This window comes from Rattus norvegicus, chromosome 9 (assembly GCF_021556685.1).
Source record: "Rattus norvegicus strain SHRSP/BbbUtx chromosome 9, alternate assembly SHRSP_T2T, whole genome shotgun sequence".
Classification (NCBI taxonomy): Eukaryota; Metazoa; Chordata; class Mammalia; order Rodentia; family Muridae; genus Rattus; species Rattus norvegicus.
In genome coordinates this window covers 71,411,401-71,431,990 of record NC_141542.1, presented here as the reverse complement: position 1 = coordinate 71,431,990, position 20,590 = coordinate 71,411,401, and the positions used below count along the sequence as shown (strand labels likewise).

Sequence of the window (20,590 nt, the reverse complement as noted above, 5' to 3'; positions counted from 1 at the left end):
ACTGCGATTAACTCTTGTTGGCACAGACTTTGTGTAACTACATTCCTTTCTTCAAAGGAACACTTACAGGATATAATAGAGCTAAAAAAACAAACAAATGGGAAAGAACAAGATGCAGCAAGAATAGCAGCGCCCATAGTCTAAGGCCTCTTAACCGTGGCTCCGAACAGTCCGCTGCACTGTGTGAGCTTGAGGTGATGATGCCCGTGCCATGTTGGTAAGGTATGAGCTAGGGCACGGAATTCACGTCACCAATTAACACCCTGGGCCGGGGTGGGTCTCCTCTAAGAGATACCTATTTAAGGATTATTTGCTTTCAATTGGGGATTTTAAAAACCACTTTAAAGCATAGATGTTTAAACTTTATCACAAGATTGAACATTCATGTGTAACATCTCATTTTTTTAACCTGCACTTGAAAGAAATTTCTACGGATACTTAGAAAAATATCAGTGACAAACATTTTAAAAATGCCTGAGGGCCAGTAAGCTGGCTCGACAAGTCAAGGCTCCTGCTACCAAGGACCTGAGTTAGAACTTTGGATAACACACGATAGAAGATGAGAACTGGCTTGCTCAAGGTATCCTCTGACTTCTACATGCATATACATTAAATACGTTAAGTGAAATGTAATAAGATTAAAAAGCAATGCTTGAATGAAGATATGGGAACTTTTGTCATAGGTTCAAACCTATCATAAGTTTAAAATGCCTTTAACAAGTTCCCTCCCCACACTGAACATCACTCATCAGCAGCCCACCACAGAGTGTTTGTACTTATCTGCACACTGCTTACCTGCACACTGCTTACCTGCATGCTGCTGCCCTCCCATCATACCTCCAGGGTTTCATACTGCATATTGTAGCCCAGAAAAGGAGCTACATTGAAGCTCTGAGGCAGTTTCTACTGAATATGAACAGCTCCACATGATGCCAAGCTCAGGAATGCCCTGTGGAGGAGCTGTTGTGGCTGAGGGAGTGTCTGTTTACCTGCTCCTTTGGTCATCTTTTTGTCCCAGAATCCGTTTCTTTCAGATGCACTTTTCATTTCTTAATTAACTGTGGGAATCTTGTCTTTGGTATGATAACAGTCAGTAGGTAAGTTCTGTACATTTTCTATGTTCTGTCTGTTTTAGGACGTTTCCTAACTTTTGTGTCTTGAGTAAGACACATGTAAACTCAGCCCACATTTACTACCTACCAATAAAATGCAGGGAATGGTGTACAGTTTCCCCTTAGTTTTGAGAGTTGCTGTAGGTCAAACAGGCCCATGCAAGTTCACGATAGCTCACCTTTCTAGACTGAGTTAAACACCTCAGGAGATGTTGTCAGTTGACAGCAAGGGAGAAGAGAACATTCTAAATGATCACATCTCTTAAGATTTAATTTAAAGACAAGGTGGCTGGTGAGATAGTTCAGCAGATAAAGGTAAATGTGTGAGCCTGTGACCTGAGTTTGATCCCTGGAGCCCATGGAGAGCTGGAAGAGGAGAATGGACTCTACAAAGCCATCTTCTACTTCCACATGAACACTATCCCTGCCCCCTGCTTCCCACCATTGCACACGTGCACACGCACACACACAGATAATAATAGTAACAAAATTTAAAAATTTTAATGATATGATATTATGTAGTAACTGGACAAGTCTTATTATATGTTGCATCTTTTATATAATATTTTTATTTTTGAGAATTTCATGCACATATACAATATATTTTGATCAAATCTAACTGCTCTCTCCATAGAGGATATCCCCAAATATCCCCACTATGTATGCATGGGTATGGGACCATTCACTGGAGCAAGTTCAGCCTACTAGAGATCACACTCCTAAATAAAACTGACTGCCCTTCCATTAGCAGCCATCAGTGATCAATAACCCCACTGCCCCGCCCCATCAGTGTTGGAATGCTTACTGGGTTGGTCCCGTGGAAGCAGCAGGCAGCAGGAGCTGCGTGAGCCCTGAGTGTATCTGCCCTCTTGAATTTAGGAAACATTTGTCCCATTCCTCCCCATCCTCTGCCTCTTAGATTCTACCTTTTTATTTCAAATTTATCTTTTCTTTGTAATTTTTGACCATACGTTTAAAACAAAAAAAAATGAAATTGGTGTTCCCAGGGCATGGAGAGCAGTTTTCATGGTGATGATACAGATCTATGATATGGCTCATGACTTTGTTTCTCCTCTCTCCTTTTCTAGAGTAAGGATGGCAAAAGTCCTCTGCACATGACGGCTGTCCATGGGCGGTTCACACGGTCACAAACCCTCATTCAGAATGGTAAGATGCACGCTACGGTGGTGCTTGAGGTTTTGAACTGTTTTTCAGACTGATTGAATTGGTTTGAACCAGCTGCATGAAAATCGAGGCTGTGTTTGGACTTTAACAAGCATGGTTTCCACGAGGCTTTACAGGGTTGCTGAGTGCTCACCGAACCCATATCCTCAGGGTCCCCCATTAGTGGGGAGAACACAAAACGATGTAGTCAGTCCCCAGACAGGTGAAAACATGGATGCTTGCCTCTTGGGAGAGATGGACAGGTTTAGCTACTGGGGTGATTCACTTTTAATAATGCTAAGCATTCATTGCGTGCACTGTCAGTCGGCTGATCTGAGTTATTTTAGATCGTTGACCCAGTAAAGTTCTCCAAGCTTAAGGTCATCAAACTATTCAGACAAAGGTAGAAAAACGTGAGGTGGGAAACTCAGGGTTTGAGCAGGTAAGTCTGTAAAGAAAATACAGGCAAGAGAGTGTGAGTGATCGGGGAGCCATGGAACACAGTAGTTTTCCAGGCATTCAACCCGAGTGTACTTGAACATCACCAGACTGTCTTGGAGACCCTGTAGTCTCATTCCTTGTCACAGCTTCTGTTACTCTTAGGGCGATGGTGAGTGTGTTAACTCTGACAACACAGCTTATATGATCTGAGCAAGCCATAGAGACGATCTGAAAACAAAACCAGCAAAACACAGGTTTGCATCATGCATTTATGCATTTATGATGACATTCCTGGCCAATCTGGTAAGCCTAAACTATGTTCAGTAAACTCAAACTCTAAATTCTAATGTGAGTGACTTTTCTTGGATTTCTCTGTTTCGTAAATATAAGAATTTTGGGCAACATGGAAAGGTAGTGGCACTGAGATGTAACTTAGGTACTCAAGTCATAAAACCAAAACCAAAACCAACCAACCAACCAACCAACCAACCAACCAACCAACCAACCAACCAACCAACAAACCAAACGTGGCATCTATATAGAGAACCGTGCACTGACAATGCCTCTCAGAAAGCAAACATCCACAGTAGTGCACGGGACTTTACAACCATGTAGGTGAAGCTGTGTGGGAAAAGCCAGCTGAACAAGCTTCCAGTGAGTCGAGGAAGGCCGAGTGGAAAGTCACTGCACGATGCCCAGTATGCCTAACCTTCAGTAGGAGCCACAGACACCCGTTTTGACAGGCATAAAATAAATGTTTCTCCTCTTTGAGTTCTTTTCTTACCCTATTATATTTCTCACCAGCTTTTCGGAAAGTTTCTATTCCCCTCAAAATGAATGAGGCTTAACTTATGGGAATTTTCCTTTCTCCCAGCGCTGGGGTTCTGTACACATCCAGTTTTTTATGTGGATGCTGGGGATTTGAACTTAAGTCCTCTCTCCCACTTGCAGAGCAAGGGCTCTTACTCACTGAGCCATCTCCCCAGCCCCTTGAATTTTTTTTTCCTGATGTGAGTTTAACCAGTGGACTTTAGCTATATGGAATAAAAAGTTTTACTTTTTTCATTTTTCATCTTTTAAACATTCACTTTACATTCAAATGCCAGTCCCCTCCTTTCCTCCAAGTACCCCCCCTCCCCTGCACACATATCCTTCCCTTATTCCTCCTCCCCTTCTCCTCTGAAAAGGGAGAGGTGCCCCTGAGTATCAATCCCCCATTCCACCTGCACCTCCAGCCCTCCAAACCCTCCCCCCTGCATGACAAGTCACCACAGGGGTAGGCATATCCTCTTTAACTGAGACCAGGCAAGGCGGCCACTTAGGGAAATGAGATCCACAGGCAGGCAACAGAGTCATGGGCAGTTCCTGCTTCAGTTGTTGGGGGACCCCATGAAGACCAAGCTGCATGTCTTCTACACATGATGGGGGAGTGCTAGATTCAGCCCACATTCACTCTTTGGTTGGTGGTTCAGTCTTTGGGAGCCCCCAAGGATCTAGGTTAATGGACTCTGTATCCTATGAAGTCCCTGTCTTCTTCTGGTCTCTCAGTCCTTACCTGACTCTTGACTTCCTGAGCTCCATGTAATGTTTGGCTCTGAGTTTCTGCATCTCTTTCTATTTGCTGCTGGGTAGAGCCTCTCAGAGGACAGTTATGCTAGGCTCCTGTCTGCAAGCCTAACAGTATCATTAATAGTGTCAGGGATTGGTTCCTGCCCATGGGATGGGTCTCAATTTGGGGCAGTCATTGGTTGGCCATTCCCTCTGTCTCTGTTTATCTTTGTCCCCGCACATCTTGTAGGCAGGACACATTTTGGATGGGAGGTTTTGTGGATGGATTGCTGTCCTCATCCCTCCACTGGGAGTCCTGCCTGGCTATGGGAAGTGGCCACTTCAGGATCACCCTCCAGTGGCAGAGATAAGGTGGAGAGAAGACAGTTGTTTTTAAAAAGAATTTTTAAAAATCGTGTGTATGAATGTTTTACCTGCATGTACGTATTGCACTATGCATATTCCCAGCACTCATAAAAGATCAGATTATCAGATTCCTTGGAATTGGAGTGACAGACTGATGTGTGCAGACACATAGATGCTAGGAAATAAACTCTGTCTTCTGCAAGAACTGTGGTGTTCTTAACTACTGGGCTGGGTCTTCAGCCCCGAGAACATTTACAGAGAAAAACACCATATGAGCTGCCTTCTGAACTCGTCTGTCCATTTGCTAGATCACACGCACATCTCCTCCCGCTCATTTTGGCCCAGCCTCTCTCTCCGTCCTACTGTGCTTATGTCACACCCGGGGCTGTTGACTGCCTTGACTTCTCCATTAGTCAGACTTGGAGTCTGATGCACTTTCAGGTTAGGACAAGAGCTGAGAGTCTTAGCTTCTGTTTTAAAGAACCCTGCATCTTAAAGTTTACCCCACCATTGACTGGCCGTATGGCTTATAGGTGGCCTAGGTCCCTCAGGCCTGAGCTGATGTAATACAGAGGCTGACACATGTAATGATAAAGCTAACATTGACTAAATGTTCATTCTGTGCCAGGCTCTTGGACATATATCCCATATTTTTCCTCCTTGCCATCCCAGGAGGAAGGGGTGCTCTCATCAACCTCACAGTGAGGCAGTCAGTGGCAGTGGGTCTTCTGAGCAGCATGTGGGGTCAGGGATTAGAGCACAGTCTAGTGTTAGAGAGCAGCTTCTCGTCCGACATCTGTACACATACATCTCCCCAGAGGAACAACCATAGTCGAAGATTTTCTCTCAAGTTTGGATTTGATCCAGTTTAAGTGGTGCCTATATTTGAGAGAGAGAAGGGGAGGGAGAGGAGGAGGGACAGAAAGGGGGAGAGGGGGAGGGGGAGAGGAAGGGGAAGGGGGAGGATGAGGAAAAGGGAGAAGGAGAGGGAGAGGGAGAGGGAGAGGGGGAGGGAGAGGGAGAGGGAGAGGGAGAAGGGAGAGTTGTCCCCATAGACAGACAACTCTGTGTTTTTTTTTTTTTTCTTTCTTTCTGCTTTTATTACATTCACGAGAACTGTCAGTTCTTCCATTTGACCTTTCTGGGCATTTTAGAAATGCTCTTAGGGAGCAGAGGAAGTTATTTTCTTTCTTCCTGTTTATTTCGTCCTTTCTGAAAAAAAAAATCCTGCTCCTGTTAAGACCCTGCTTCCCCAGAGGCTCATTCCCAGGCCTGGTGTCAGTCTCCAGAGCGCCTCACCACTCACATCAACTGCTGTGTGGGATCTGGAAGGCTCTATCACAAGGGGACACAGTTGTCTGCACCACTGGGCAATGTCCGATGTGTTTTCATTTGTTAGACGGCTTAAATGTTCCACCTCCGTGAGCACCCGTCTCGTTCTGCTCTCCAGCTGGGGCTATTCCGTCTACGAAAACCTGCCTCCTCCAGCATCTTTCAACTTCAGGAAGGCAGTCACTCACACAAACCCATAATTCTCCTATTCTAGTTAAAAAACAAAGTGTACTTGGGCTCAAATCACATTGCTTCTTGATACAAGCCCCCCTGTCACAGCAAGAGAGGAATGGGAACTCCTGAAGAGGCACTGTGTGGAATCAGGCATTTGGTCCAGCTATTGGCATGAGGCAGCTGCCTCAGGCTGTCCAGCAAGTTACATAAGCGAGACTGCCTTAGACTCTTCCGGTACAGGCTCTCTTTATTCCAAAGCTTCTACAAGTACTAGCCTGTGATGACGCAATATGAGCTTTTGGCCTTTTGGTTCACAGTCCTTCTGAAGCAACTGCAGACGACCATTCTGGTCTGTGGAATGAAAAGCTAATTTCAGATGAATGCGGACAGTCCCTTTGAACACACTGTGCACACCTTTAATGCGCTGAAAGCTTATTTTACTCACTGATTAGTAATGATCAGTTTGCCGAGTTTAACTTGTAGCCTTCAGATGAAGGGTAAAAAGATATTTAATGTATAATTTAATGTATACTCCATGAAAGGCTTAAAGTTTTTCAAGTGGAAATGTCTGTAGAGGGCTGATAAACTAAAAACTCACCCATCCAGAGGATTTATTTTAATAGAAACGTATTTTCAGATACAAATGCAAAGTCTCTCTTGCTATGGTGCGCCCCTAAAATATATTTGAAATGACAGCAAAAGCATATACATATGTTAATTATCTTCGCGTGCCTTTTAACTGACTTATAACAAGACAGCATCAACGGGTAACCTTTTAGACTCAGACAAAAGTGGTTTCCTACCTTTCTGATAGTTGCATCGTCTTCTTTCTCTTCTCAGTTTTTGACACATCTGAGGGTGGTAAACCTAGGCATGAGCTGGTCTTCAGAAGCCCTTAGCGGTGCTCAGCTCGGAAGCAAGCACGGCTGTGTAGTGATGTCCAGAATAGAGGCTTCTCTAAAGTCGATGCGTCACCTTCCCCACTTTCCTAGCTCAGTTCCGAGGCTGAGCGTTTCAGGCAGACCATAGCTTAGGTCCTTACACAGATATATACACCCTGAACTATGCTGGGTAGCCATGGGGGCCCAATGGCTGCCCCAAATACTATCAAGCCATAGAAATGATTTAAATGGAAGCCTCTAAAATCAGGTCACAGTGAGATATTTCTCTAGTCCCTAGATGCTCACAGTGATTAAGTTAACTTTATCATTTTCGTTATTACAAAATAACTATACATTTACTGCAAACCAAAATGAATCATTGAAAGATCTCCCTAATCAGAATTTATATTGGCATTTTGGTAAAATTTTAGAAATATATATGCATATACATACATATATATACATATATATTCTATATTTTATAGAAAATATATAATTATCGTGTTAATAGGAATTATCATAGTGTTTTGTTTGAATAATTCATTATAAAAATGAATACCACAGCAGAGAGACACAGATTTGAGTAGAGAGCAGTGCTGGATTCAGGCCGCCTTTGATAGTTCTCTGCCTTGGTCAAAGGCAAGAGGAGTTAGCATTTGAAAACAGTGTTAACTTGTTAACCGCATGTGCACAGACCCATCGGCAGCAAATTGATTTCTTCAAGTCAAGATCGAGGCACACGAGTCTCTTAGACAGAGGGAAGTCCCTCAGATATTTCTGTGACGAGCACAGTTTGTGACCTCCTTCACAAGGTCCACACACTTTTAGTATTTTGCCATAAAGATTGTTGTTAATGACCATATTTTAATAATATACTTATCCAGTAAAAATATTACTTCCTGAAAGAACAACCTTGGTGATATTTTGGTTGGGATGAGCCAAGGTAGGATCCACCGGCTTGTTGGAATGAAGAGATGTGCAGATGTTTGGGCGGGGGGGGGGGGGGTGTGTGTAATATTTTTATCACAAGACACTGGAGCCTGGCCAGAAAGACTCTGAGGTAATGCTTGAGAACACTTCACAGGGAGGTGAACCAGCACAGCCTTTCTCAGAAGCTGTTTTTCTACTGCTTATCCAGAGTCTTTACAAGGTGCAGACTTTTGATCCAGCAGTTGTATGTCTAACAGTGCTGCTAGGAAGTGAGCTGCAGGGGGAAGTGTTCTCAGAGAGATGTTTACTCTTCTGTTTTTCTTAATAGCAAAAATCTGGAAAGAGCTTCTTAAGTCTAGTGACTGGGGACTGGTTAAGTAAATACTCCAAATTGCAGATATTATATAGTCATTTACAGTTATATTAGTGAAAAAATAACACACGGAAGTATTTATAAGGTAGCATTAAGGGAGAATGCAAGAAACGAGTATTTCTACACTACATGAGTTCAGCCATGGAAAATTCTACATATACTCCACATATACACATGCAAATGCCCATGCATAGATATGCACACACATGCACACAGTTATGTCTAGATGCACATATATATATATATACACATATTCACAAAAATGGAAGAAAAGGTTCCAGAACACTAATACTAGCTTATATAATCAGTACATTTAAGAATAACTTCTTTTCTCTTTTTTTGTGTTTTCTTTGATCATCTTTATCAATAATACATTGTTTAGAACAAAATATATCTTTACAACTTGATCAAAGTCATTCATTTATTCATTCATTCATTCATATATTTGCATTTCTTATTTTGGCAAATACAGTGTGCATGTGTCTAGTGTGTGTACAGATATATTAGTATATCTTGTGAAAATGAATATATCAATATATTGATATAATTAATAATGAAAACAAGGTCAAAGGTGATGGGACTTGGTGGACTGGTGATTTTGGTTTTCATTTTGGCAGTACTGGTGAGTGAGGTAACTATTTGGTCAAGCCTCGTCCTTCACTGAGATATACTCTATAACTGTTATCTATGAGCATGGTTCAATAGCTCAATAATGTACAGATTCTCATAATGATAGAGATTTATTTCTAAACACCATAACCAAAAGCTAATACTTTAGAATGACTCATCCCTCCTCTAACACACTGGATATTTATATTTTGAAGTGTGTTTAATGAGTATATTTGTTTACGTGAGTGCAAGCACCCATCATGATCCTGCCGTCCTCCCTGCTTGGCTTCACCCTCTCATCTCCTATATCTTTCTTCTGGTTTCTACGTTTTCCCTTTCTGTCTGTCTGTCTTTCTTTCTTTCTTTCTTTCTTTCTTTCTTTCTTTCTTTCTTTCTTTCGTCCTTTCTCTCTCCTTTCCTTCTTTTCCTTCCTTCCTTCCTTCCTTCCTTCCTTCCTTCCTTCCTTCCTTATTTATGAAATGAGGTCTTGCTATGTAGCTGAGGCCAGGATAAAACTCACCATGTAACTCAGGATAGCCTTGAACTCACCACTCATCTGCCGTAGCCTCCTGAGTCCTGCGATTACAGGTCTGAGCAACCATTTTTAATCATTTTTTTAAGTTGAGATTGAAATCATATGCAATTCAATGGCTTTGAGTGTTTTCTCAAGGTTACACAACTATCACCACTGTAACTCTAGAACATTCTTATTATTCCTGGGATGAACCACATTCTCATTAGCATTCATTCTCCAGTCTCCCTCCCCAGACCCTGGCAACCACTAATCTACTTCTGTCCTTTTGAATTGTTTGAGCCTTTTCCTTAGACAAATTCTTTCAGGCCTTTGGGGAACATTTATTTAGTTAGACAACTTACATTATATCCACTAAAATAAGCATCAAATGGGCAAGCCGTGCCAACCTAACAGATGCTTCCGGCACAGTAACGAATGGGTTAATTCTTTGCTACCAGACTGTACAGAAAGCCCTTCTTCTTGCAACACAAATGCAATAAAGGGAAAGGTTTACTTACTATCTTTTAACTGAATGAAAACACCATAAACAAAGACAAAGACAAAGGAAGACTTAGATAAAATATTTCTAGCATGTATTCCTGGTAAATACACAGTCCACTCCCCCCCAAAGTCTTTAGAGCCTTTGAAGATCAATGAATGAAAGCCCACACACAGACACACAAGTTTAGAACAATGGGCAAAAGTCATGAAAAATGCTTTCAGATAAGATAAACAAATGTCCCTTGATACAGAAGATGATGCTCCACTTCCTTCATAATAAGTTGAATGCAGATGAAAGTCCCACGGGGATGCTGGTTCTCAGTCATCAGAGGGCAGCTATTCAAACGCCCGAGTCTGTGGAGAAGAGGCACACTCATGCAGTGAGGGTCAAGTTACCCAGCACTACAGAGAGAGAGTTGGCAAAGCAAAACCCAACAAAAACACATGCCCATCTGCTTAACAATTATACATAATATACAGACACATGGGAGTCTTCCCATCAGTGTTCCTGGTAATAGCAAAATGCTGCTTACAACCCAATCCATAGGCTAGGAGTCTGCTAAGATAGTTCGTCCAGGCAGGAGGGACAACACAACTGCATAATATTAAGGCTGTCCTCAAGAAGCGACCACTCAACTAGAGTTCCAGGATATCGTCAGCAAACACACTGTCAGAGAAACACAGGAAGCATATGCTAAAACTAATGAAAATGGTTAGTATAGGGAGGCTACACACACACACACACACACACACACACACACACACACACACACACACAGAGAGAGAGACAAAAGCATGCACACAGCACAAGCATACACACTGCACAAACACGAGCACACTCATGTGCACTAACAATGGAGGCCACAGGTGAGCCACAAGTGTCTTCTTCAGGAACCATCTACCTTGAGTTTTTGAGGCAGGGTTTCTCACTGGGGGTTAGAATTTGCTAATTAGGCTCAGTTGCTGGCCAGTGAGCCCTGTCTCTGCCTCATTAGTGCTGCGACTGCAAGTGAGGGCCACAGTGCCCAGCATCTCATAGGTAATGGGAACCAACTGGCAACCATTATGCCAACTGAGACACCGCCTAAGCGTGAGGCTTTTAAAAATACATAATTTTGATTTGTGAAGTATAAATATTTTAATATGAATAAAACACATTAAATTGAATCTACTTAAAAATTTAAAACGGAATCAAATTACCAGCTATCTATCAAGGCACTAGCACAAGCACACAGTAGTCAGATAGCTTTACATAAAGCGCTCCTTGTATGAGGGAAATCATTGTGGGAAAGTTTTGTTTCAAATGGCTTATTAAACCACAAATTCACACAGCTTATAGGATGTGTCGGTAGGTGCCATCTTAAGTACTCAAGTGGTTTTCTTTTTTTACTGAAGTAAAATACATAAAACAGAAACATCCCCATTGTAGCTATTTCTAAAGAATTAATAGTTTGGGGCTGGAGAGTTGACTCCGTGGTTAAAAACACCGTCTACTCTTCCAGAGGACCCAGGTTCAATGCCCAGCACCCACATGGCAGCTCACAACCATCTGTAACTCCAGTTCCAGGTGGTCCAGTAACCTCATTTACACACAGGCAGGCAAAATACCAGTGCGTGTAAAATTAAACATTAGTGAATTAAAAAAGAATTAATAGTTCGGTACCATTGATTGTACTCACTAGTGCTGGAATTCCAAGTGCTACACAACTGTTCACAAATATTACACAAGCCCCGTCAGTAGCATCATCATTCCACCCTGAGCCCTGTGCCCATTGCACACAATACTGCATCCCAGCCTTGGCATCAGAACAACGCAGCCAGCGTGTATGCTAGGGAGGAGCCAGGGGAGGTCCCCATCTGCCCCAGAGAATCCTTCCAACAGGGTTAGTGGGACCCTAATGAGGAAACCGCCAGACAAGGTGTCAACTTAGGTCCTACACCGACAAGGTGTCGACTTAGGATATCCTACAAGCTTGGCTTAGTTTCCTATGATAGCAATGGCATGAAGGGGTTAAATAAACAAAATGCAAAGTAAGATATGAAAGAGATGCCATCAGGGTCTGCAAAGTCCAGACTTATAAAGGAAAATAGCTACAAAGCCCATTTGGAAGGCAGTGGAAGAAAATGCTGTCTGCACCACATATTACAAAAAATTATAACAGTGTTTGTTTTCTTCAGTAGGAGAAGGAGATCTATTTGTGTTTGAGAATACTTTGCTCTTAAGGGAAACATCTATACAGGTGGAATGCCACAATATCTAATCTATTTTAAACAGTTCTTCCGATCACAAACTACACCCACACCTGTTGTATCCATACAAACACAAGAAAGGGAAGCGTGAAATAAAAGTCGGAGAAAACAGTGCAAAATAAAATGAGAAAATGAAAACTTTATATGAAAGGATTATAGGTCACTACGGTGAGATTTTTAATAAATACTGGCATTTTCAGCTTTTAATTCACACTTTTTCTCATTTTACCCACTCATGTTTTAAGCTAGGTCACCACACTACACAAATCTTTTCTGGGCTGCTGTGTCTCATTTGGTCTGGGTGAGGTAATTTCCGTAAGTCTCCTGAGTTGTATTTTACGGAATCTGATTGTATTCTTCAGTCAGAGCCAGAAGGTTTTAGGTTCTTGAGACAGAATAGATTTTTCAGAGACGTTTCTGATAGACCTCTCTTTCTGCAGACATGGCACTGCTAAGTTTTGGATAGTGAGTCATCTCTGTCACTGTCATTTTTATACTGCAGAGTAGAGACGCACACTGGGTAGAAAGGATATCAATAGTTGGTGCTCCCAGGTGGCTGGCAGGATGTGGTACCCAAGTCAGCCTTGCTTGATGCTGTCTTAAAATCTCTTTCAGGAGGTGAAATCGACTGTGTGGATAAGGATGGCAACACACCTCTCCATGTGGCTGCAAGATATGGTCACGAGCTCCTGATTAACACCCTAATAACTAGCGGAGCTGACACAGCCAAGTAGGTCACTGGGAAAACGCAGTGGTCTAACTGCCACACGTGGGAGCGCTGACAAGGGAGGCTGTCACACAGCACAGGGCACCCATTTATCCAGGGTAAATGTGCCATTATGCTAAGCACAGATTACATCTGAGATCAAGGAAGGCACTTTAATGACACAGCCCAGGAGGCAGCACTCGCTTTCAGCTGTATCAGAATGAGGTCTGTTCTGCTGGGTTTCTCTGAGGAAACGTCGGACTTCTGTTTTTTTTAGCTTTGCCTTCTAGTGTCTCTTTTTTTTGTTTCGACATCCACTGTCAAGGAGGAAAGATAGCTAGGCAAATTCAAATTTACTCGGAGTTTTTGCTCAGTCTTAAAAATAGAATTGTAGTGTACAATCGAGTCCATCTGCCACAAGGGGACATCTGCCACAGGAGGAAATGTGTGGTATGACTTTGCTTTGCACTTAATGCCACACAAATGTCAAAAGCATCTCTCTGGGTATGGGGCTGAGTTCTTAGGGGGATTCATGAGCAGCGACCTGCCTGCATCTTCGAAGAGCTCATAATCTTGTTGGTCTCAAACCTCACTTATGACGAAGACCCATCAAAGACAGTAAATCAGAATTTTAGAGGAAAACAGGCCTCCTTTTAAAGGAGAACATGCTTGGTGTCTATGCTGTCAAAGTTGACAGGAAAGAGAAAACTCAAAGGCAGTGGTGGAGGTTTCTAAAAGGCTTCATGGAGATGAGACTTGGGCAGACCTGGGGGTATGGCATGAGGGTTCGGTTGAGTGAGGATATGGATGTGTGTCAGGAGTGTGCAAAGAGCCTGGAGGAGAGTCTGGGCAGAGCAGAGGATGTCAGTAGCCCACAGGAGGAGGAGGACAGCAACAGAGATGGACAGGCAAACCCCTGTGGGAGCTGTGACGCCTCCATTGACCAGAGAGACTCCAGGGAGGCACTGTATGGAACTTGGAAACTGAGGTTGGCTGGGCTAGTCTGGGTTCCATTTTACCTGCTCCACTTTGGAACTGTGTTATTTTGAGCCTGTTGCTCAATCCCTCTGTGCTTTGAAAAATAGAAGTAATAATGGTACCTATCTATGAGTTTGTTAGGAAGATTAAATGACTTAATTACCAGGAATCCTCTCTGGTGAGATCTGAGTGAGTATAAGCTGTAAATACACCAAGAAAGTTCATTAAAATGATAATCTTTTTGATAAGCTTTCTGAACAGTACCCAATACACAGCAAGCTGTCAGTAGATGTTGACTATTATTTTATTACCTTAAATGCATACATGCAAAGGTTAACCTTGAACACAGAGGCTGTGAATAGCCATAACTGTATTTTTAGGAGGGAAAACATATCTTAGGGGCTCTGTATTTGTCAAATGTGTGTAATATAATTGAAAATCTTGCCAGAATAAATCAAAAGTAAGATGGTTCACGGTAGCCCTGGTACGTTATCAGATTCACCAAGGGTCAGATGTTTTGAACTGAATTTTAAGGAACACATAGCTTTGTAGTTACAGTGGTTCACCTTCATTAATTGTTGTGTGGAACCAGATTCCGCTGACCTCCTGGGGTGCTAGCCTGATGATGGTGGAGGTCACATAGGAGCAAATGGTTGCAGACTTATGCTTGTTACTGTGGAGCTTGGCAGCTGGCTTTTAAGAGTTGGCGAAACTCACTCTTTAGCACTCCCAGAAGACCTGACATTCCAGCAGAAGACAAAATTCATGAAGAGTAGCTCCCCTCTACAGGGACACAAGCATATGACCCTGTTGAAGAAAACCCCAGGACTGGGTGGCCTCACATGTGTGAAGGGGTTGAATGAGGGAGGAATGGAGGAAGAAAAATCTAGAAAGATCTCATACATCCTGCCAAGAATTTGGATTCTATCTGGAGGCATTCGGAAGCTGTTAAGGAATTATAAATGGGTGTAGGTTGGAGTGTGTCTAATAGTCCCATTTATGAGTAAGAAAGATTCTCTGATAGCCATCCAGACAGACTGGAGGCCATCCAGTCTGCAAACATTTGGCAGCCTCTTCCAAGTAGAAAAGATGAGGTCATAGGCTAAGGATGAGGCCAAGGACCTGCAGAGGAGAAGAGCTCTGGCTAGCAGTGTTCGCTGTATGTGTTTCTCAAGATAAAGAGGGAATCTACTCCTAGCCAAGCGCTCCATCTCACTGATTATGCCTGGAGTTCTTTCTGTAGCTGAGACAACTCCGGGGTTATATAGGCTCCTACTCTCAAGAAATACATAGTCTATTTGGAGACAGGTTACTTAAACAATGACCTACCTGCTAACTATGTCACCAGAGCAGTTAACTGCCACTGGGATATAAGAACACACATCGGACATAGAATCCTGTCTTATAAGGCTGGGACTGGCTTCTGGGAAGGAGCTGGGGTCAACCATGACTGAGATGAGCATCTGTTAGTTAGGTCATGATGGTAAGAGAATTTCAGATTCTCAGTGTAAACTTATTTTCCTTATCGTTAGTTGAATAATAAGCATTAGCCCAGCTACAACTTCTTGGACTTTTGACGTTACCTTATCAGTGAATGTTTTAAAAACTGTAAAACATACTTATTTCAGTAAATATTAAATAAACACCAACCCAAAAGATGTGCTCCAACATACAACAAAGACACATTCTCCACTATGTTCATAACAGCCTTATTTATAATAGCCAGAAGCTGGAAAGAATCCAGATGTCCTTCAACAGAGTAATGAATACAGAAAATGTGGTACATCTACACAATGGAGTACTACTCAGCTATCAAAAACAATGATTTCATGAAATTCATAGGCAAATGGATTGAATTAGAAAATATCATCCTGAGTGAGGTTACGCAATCACAGAAAAACACACATGGTATGCACTCACTGGTAAGTGGATATTAGCCCAAAAGCTCAAATTAACCAAGATGCAATCCACAGACCACATGAAGCCCAAGAAGAAGGATAAGCAAAATGCGGATGCTTCACTCCTTCTTAAAAGGGGGAACAAAAATATCCATAGGAGGGAATGTGGAGGCAAAGTTTAGAGCAGAGACTGAAGGACTGGCCATCCAGAGCCTGCCCCACATGTGGCCCATATGTATATGGCCACCAAAACTAGATAAGATTGATGAAGCTAAGAAGTGCATGCTGACAGGAACCGGATATAGATGTCTCCTGAGAGACACAACCAGAGCATGTCCAATACAGAGGTGAATGCTAGCAGCAAACCACTGAACTGAGAATGGACTCTCTAAGTTCCCAATTCCCATCCCATGCTACCACTGGCTACTCTATGGGACCTGCAGTGATCTCGTCCCCATGGGTAGCCCCAGCAGCAGCCACCCATCTGGTTCCTAAGGTTGCTGCCACGCCAGCCCCATAAAGAGACACCTATCTCCCGGCTTTCTTTATCACTGCCTAATCACAAACCTTGTCTTATCTTGTGCCTGCCCTGACCTAACATGCAAACATCAATCCACACATATGCACATAGACAATAACATTCATGTTAAGTGCTCAATTTAACAGCAGTACAGTAGCAAACACCCATAAGTGCTTACCTCGGCTAAGTACCACTCTAAAGGATAACCATCACAGAATTTCCATAGGGTAAGAGCTCTGTGGATAGCCCCATTATACAAGCTCACAGAGACAGTAAGGAGTAGAAACTGAGACCCTGTCCTTAGCCGATTGGGTCTGGAGATCCAATATATCAACATGTGGTTTATTGCCAGTTTGATAACTCGTGTGGTAGTGACTCGGGCTGTGCAATGCCAAACCACAGTCTCTGTGGGATTGGACTGGCTGAGCTGCTTACCATAGAGGGTCTACTGTGTATTGCAAGAAGGAAGGCCTTGCAGTGGTCTAAGAAATGTGATGGGGCAATGGGCTCAGCTCCCGATGCAGTGTCTCTTATTCTAACTCATTATGCCTTCTTTTGTTCATGCAAAGATCTCAGTGTCCTCATCCCTCCCTAAGCTGAGATACAGCTTATGTCTAGTAGAGCTAACTTCATGTCTTGCCCATTGGCCTGTGACAGCCTATAATGAAACTATGCCACACAAGCACAAGGTAATCTGAAGTGCCAATGGCAACATGGAGGTTTGGCACAAACAGGATGAAGAATTGTCATTCAGATGAACCCAAGTATGCTTTAATTCTAGCATACTTTAATTTTTAGGTTATTATTATAAAGAAAAGATTCTTTCAGAAGACTTTTTAGATGCCAAAGACATCTGCAGTGAGCTTCAAGAGCATGTTAACAAGTTTAAGAAACATTACAAGAAGCAGCAGAACAATGAAGTGTCAGACAGAGGGACCTGTATGTGCTTGGCTCTCAGGAGAAGTGCAAAGATGTTCACCGAGAATCTAGAATCTTTGTAGATTGGGCTATGGCCACTCAAGAAGAAACCTTGGTAGCTGTGTTAGAGTGTTGGGGCTACTCAAACCACTGATGGCATTTGTTGGCTCTAAAGGCAGGAACAAAGGCCTGCAACAATAGCCAGAGTGACAGATAACATTCCTTAAACGTTTTGATTTAAAAAAAAATTGAGAACAATTCAGGTTAAATAATTATAAAATGATTACGTTCTAAGTTAACAAATGTGTCTTCGTTTCATGTTTTGTGTGCTTTGTTAGCAAGTCCTTCTAATTACCCCGTGATGTAGACACTGTAATTTTCCCTAAGTTCCAGATGATAGAGCCATTATGTACTTGCCAATCGCTGAGTAGTTAGAAAACAGCAGAGTCAGGACTCAGAACTTCTGACTCCCACGTCTCCTTAAACACAGCATTCTTTACCGCAGAGGGTTAAGAGAAGTTCTCCAATGCATTAGGTATAGGAAGGGGCAAACATGTCCTCTGATACAAGAGGAAAATTAAAAAGACCCCAATATTCTTCTCATACAGAAGCCCCTTCACCGCTGATGCACACCACAGGGGCATCGTTCAGACCTCATTTATTCTGGATTAGCTGAGTAGGGGCTGCCAGCTAACTGCTAAATTAGAAAGAGCTAAATACAAATGGCTTCCATTAATTTTATGACTTGCCAAATAAATGCAGCAATTTAACTGGAATTGATCTCTTCTTTCCTGTAACTTGCGCATTGTTAACTTTGGGGTGATTTGGCACTTTTAGTCCCAATGCTCCTCAGTGTGTGCCTGAGGTTAAGACCAGGCGTCTCACCTATGACAGCCATGCCCAGATTTTTCTACTAAAGATTTCAAAATTGTTCCTCTATGAGCAGTCTTATTACAAAAGAACATTTTCTTTCAAATGTTAAAATCCTTCTACATGATTCTAAGATTCTGAATTCTGCCCTCCTCCTTGATATCTAGTTTGACTTATGAATCAGTGTCATATTCAAGTTGAAATACCGTAATGGCATGTATACTGATACCATCAAATCCTGCACTGAACTGACTCCTTACTAAGTGCAGAATAAGATACAACGTAACAGAGTTTTTGCTAGAAAGTCTGAGTCAGAGTAGTCTTATCTCTTTTATCTTTCTATGTAGCAGTGACAAAGACAATAATTAGTTAATATAGATTGTGATGAATTACTGAAAGTGATTGGTAATAGGTTATAAAATATACTATGCAATTGTTACACTATTGCTTTCTGTTTTACTAGTTTCTTATAGACGTTATTTCTCTAATTCATGCTTGCTCTGTTCTCTATAAAATATATTTTGTCATAAAATATATTGTTTATATACATACATGTATAGCTATATACATTATATACATATATCATTATAAAATATATGCTATGTATATAAACATGTATATGTATATATTATCTCTTTATAAAATATAGTGATCATTTGTGTTTATATACGTGTAAATATGTTGTATATCTCTATATGTATGTATGTATATATGAATGTATATATTTAAAAATGAGGTTCATTCAAGGCATAATTAGAAATGCAGTCTTGACTCAGATACATTTCTTTAGAAACTTAAAAATCTCATAAAAAATAGTCTATACATTTTTAAAATTCTATATATTCTTTATAGTCTCTTTCAAAAGTCCAGAAATATTTTTAATCATTTATATTTACTTAACCTCCCCCAAACAAATCAAATTATTATATGATAATAACATTAGCTTCTAAGTTTCCTTTACTTAGATTTATAGTAAGTATATCATAGTTTTTAAAAAAATGGTATGTTTTATTAAACCACGTGGGAACGATATAGTCGCATAAATAAGAACCTTTCCTCCCGTGCTCTGACTCCTTTCCATGGACATTCAGATCATCACTGCTGCCTTTTAGAATCTTGTAATGGGGTGGATAAGTGGCAGGAGTGGCAATTACGGGCAGCTCTCCTGCACATGCTGTTACCGGAGACTGGGAAATTACATCTCTTGATGGATGCCAGCCATTGCATGCACTGGGCTGGAAATCACCATATATGGCAAGGAAAACTAGCAAAAAATGGGAGAAAACACCAACAAACAGAGGCCAACAAAGAAAGAGAAAGAGAGACTCAGTCATGATGCTTGGCCTTTTGTGAACATCGAAGACTAAATTATCTGTGACGATGTGTCTTCTTTCACACGTTCACGCAAATACTAAGTAAAGTATTTATAATCAAAGCTTAACAAATTCAAATCATATGTGTTCCTTTATGGAGTGTGAAATTTGAGAACGGGATGGCCTTGTGCCTGAGAATACTCCTGGGTAGTTAACCCTGCAGGGCTTGTGCAGAGGGCCTACAGTCTAACATGTATTATTTGGTTAAATGAGCTGCTACATGCAATGTTTATGGATACACAGCAGCTGCAGAGGAAACTGGTGGTTATGAAGCAAGTACAGCGTATGGCTTTGGGCCCTTGTGCAAAGAGAGGTGGAGAGGGATGCTCAGAGGAGCATTAACTAAAGGCAGAAGCTGCCCTTCCAGGATTGTCCTGAGGAGGGGCTCTTAGGTCAGGTTTAAATCCTTTTCTAGATCCTTTTAGGGAATAACTTTTAGGGAGAAGCATGCTAGGTTTCTGAACTATGTGCTCTGTGATGTTTAATGGCTCCTGTGTTTTATGACTGGTCTAGTGCCGTGGCTTGGTATAAAACAGCATAGTTCATTAGGAAGATGAACTTTTGCCTACAAAAGGTAAACAGGTACTTCTAACAAAATTTTATTTCTAATAATACAACCACTATTAGCTTTTAATAAAACATGGACTTGTGTTAGATCGATGGTAAATATTTATTGAGTAAAGAAATGAAATAGGTTGCTTTCCCCACTTGAGAGTTACCTTGCTCAACATTATTAGTTATGGCAGGAAGCAGAGTACCTTAGGCTCAGTGTTTCCAACAGAGAGATAAATGATTAAGAGAATGAGTGAATGAGTAATGAATGAATGTGATTTTTAACAAAGCTGAAAGAAACAGTAGGGTAATACATGTTTAACTCTTCACGTGAAGCAGATTTTTTCAAATATGTGTATATACATACATATGTCCACAATACATGTGTGTGCAAATGCATATATATGTATATATGTATATATATATGTATATATGCACACATCCCTATGGTTGTGGACTTTCAATTGGTTTAGAACCAAGGCCATCTTATTTTAAGGCAGGAAACAGTTGTGTAATTATTTATTGAATGGAAGAATGATAAAATTACTTCAGAGCTCCCTGTGGGAGTTTTCAGCAGCGG

General features: G+C 41.6%; 1 protein-coding gene across 5 annotated transcripts in view; it reads left to right on the top strand.

Moving 5' to 3' along the window:
- Window positions 1-20,590, top strand: part of Ankrd44 (ankyrin repeat domain 44) — a 287,691-nt gene that overhangs the window by 172,208 nt on the left and 94,893 nt on the right. For all 5 annotated transcript variants that reach the window (XR_015628537.1, NM_001191807.5, XM_087565278.1 and 2 more), the window contains 2 exon segments: window positions 2,201-2,279; window positions 12,811-12,925. Coding sequence is in view for 4 of the 5 variants with exons in the window: in NM_001191807.5 (NP_001178736.3) it covers window positions 2,201-2,279; window positions 12,811-12,925 (194 nt within the window). In the remaining variant the exon portion in view is untranslated.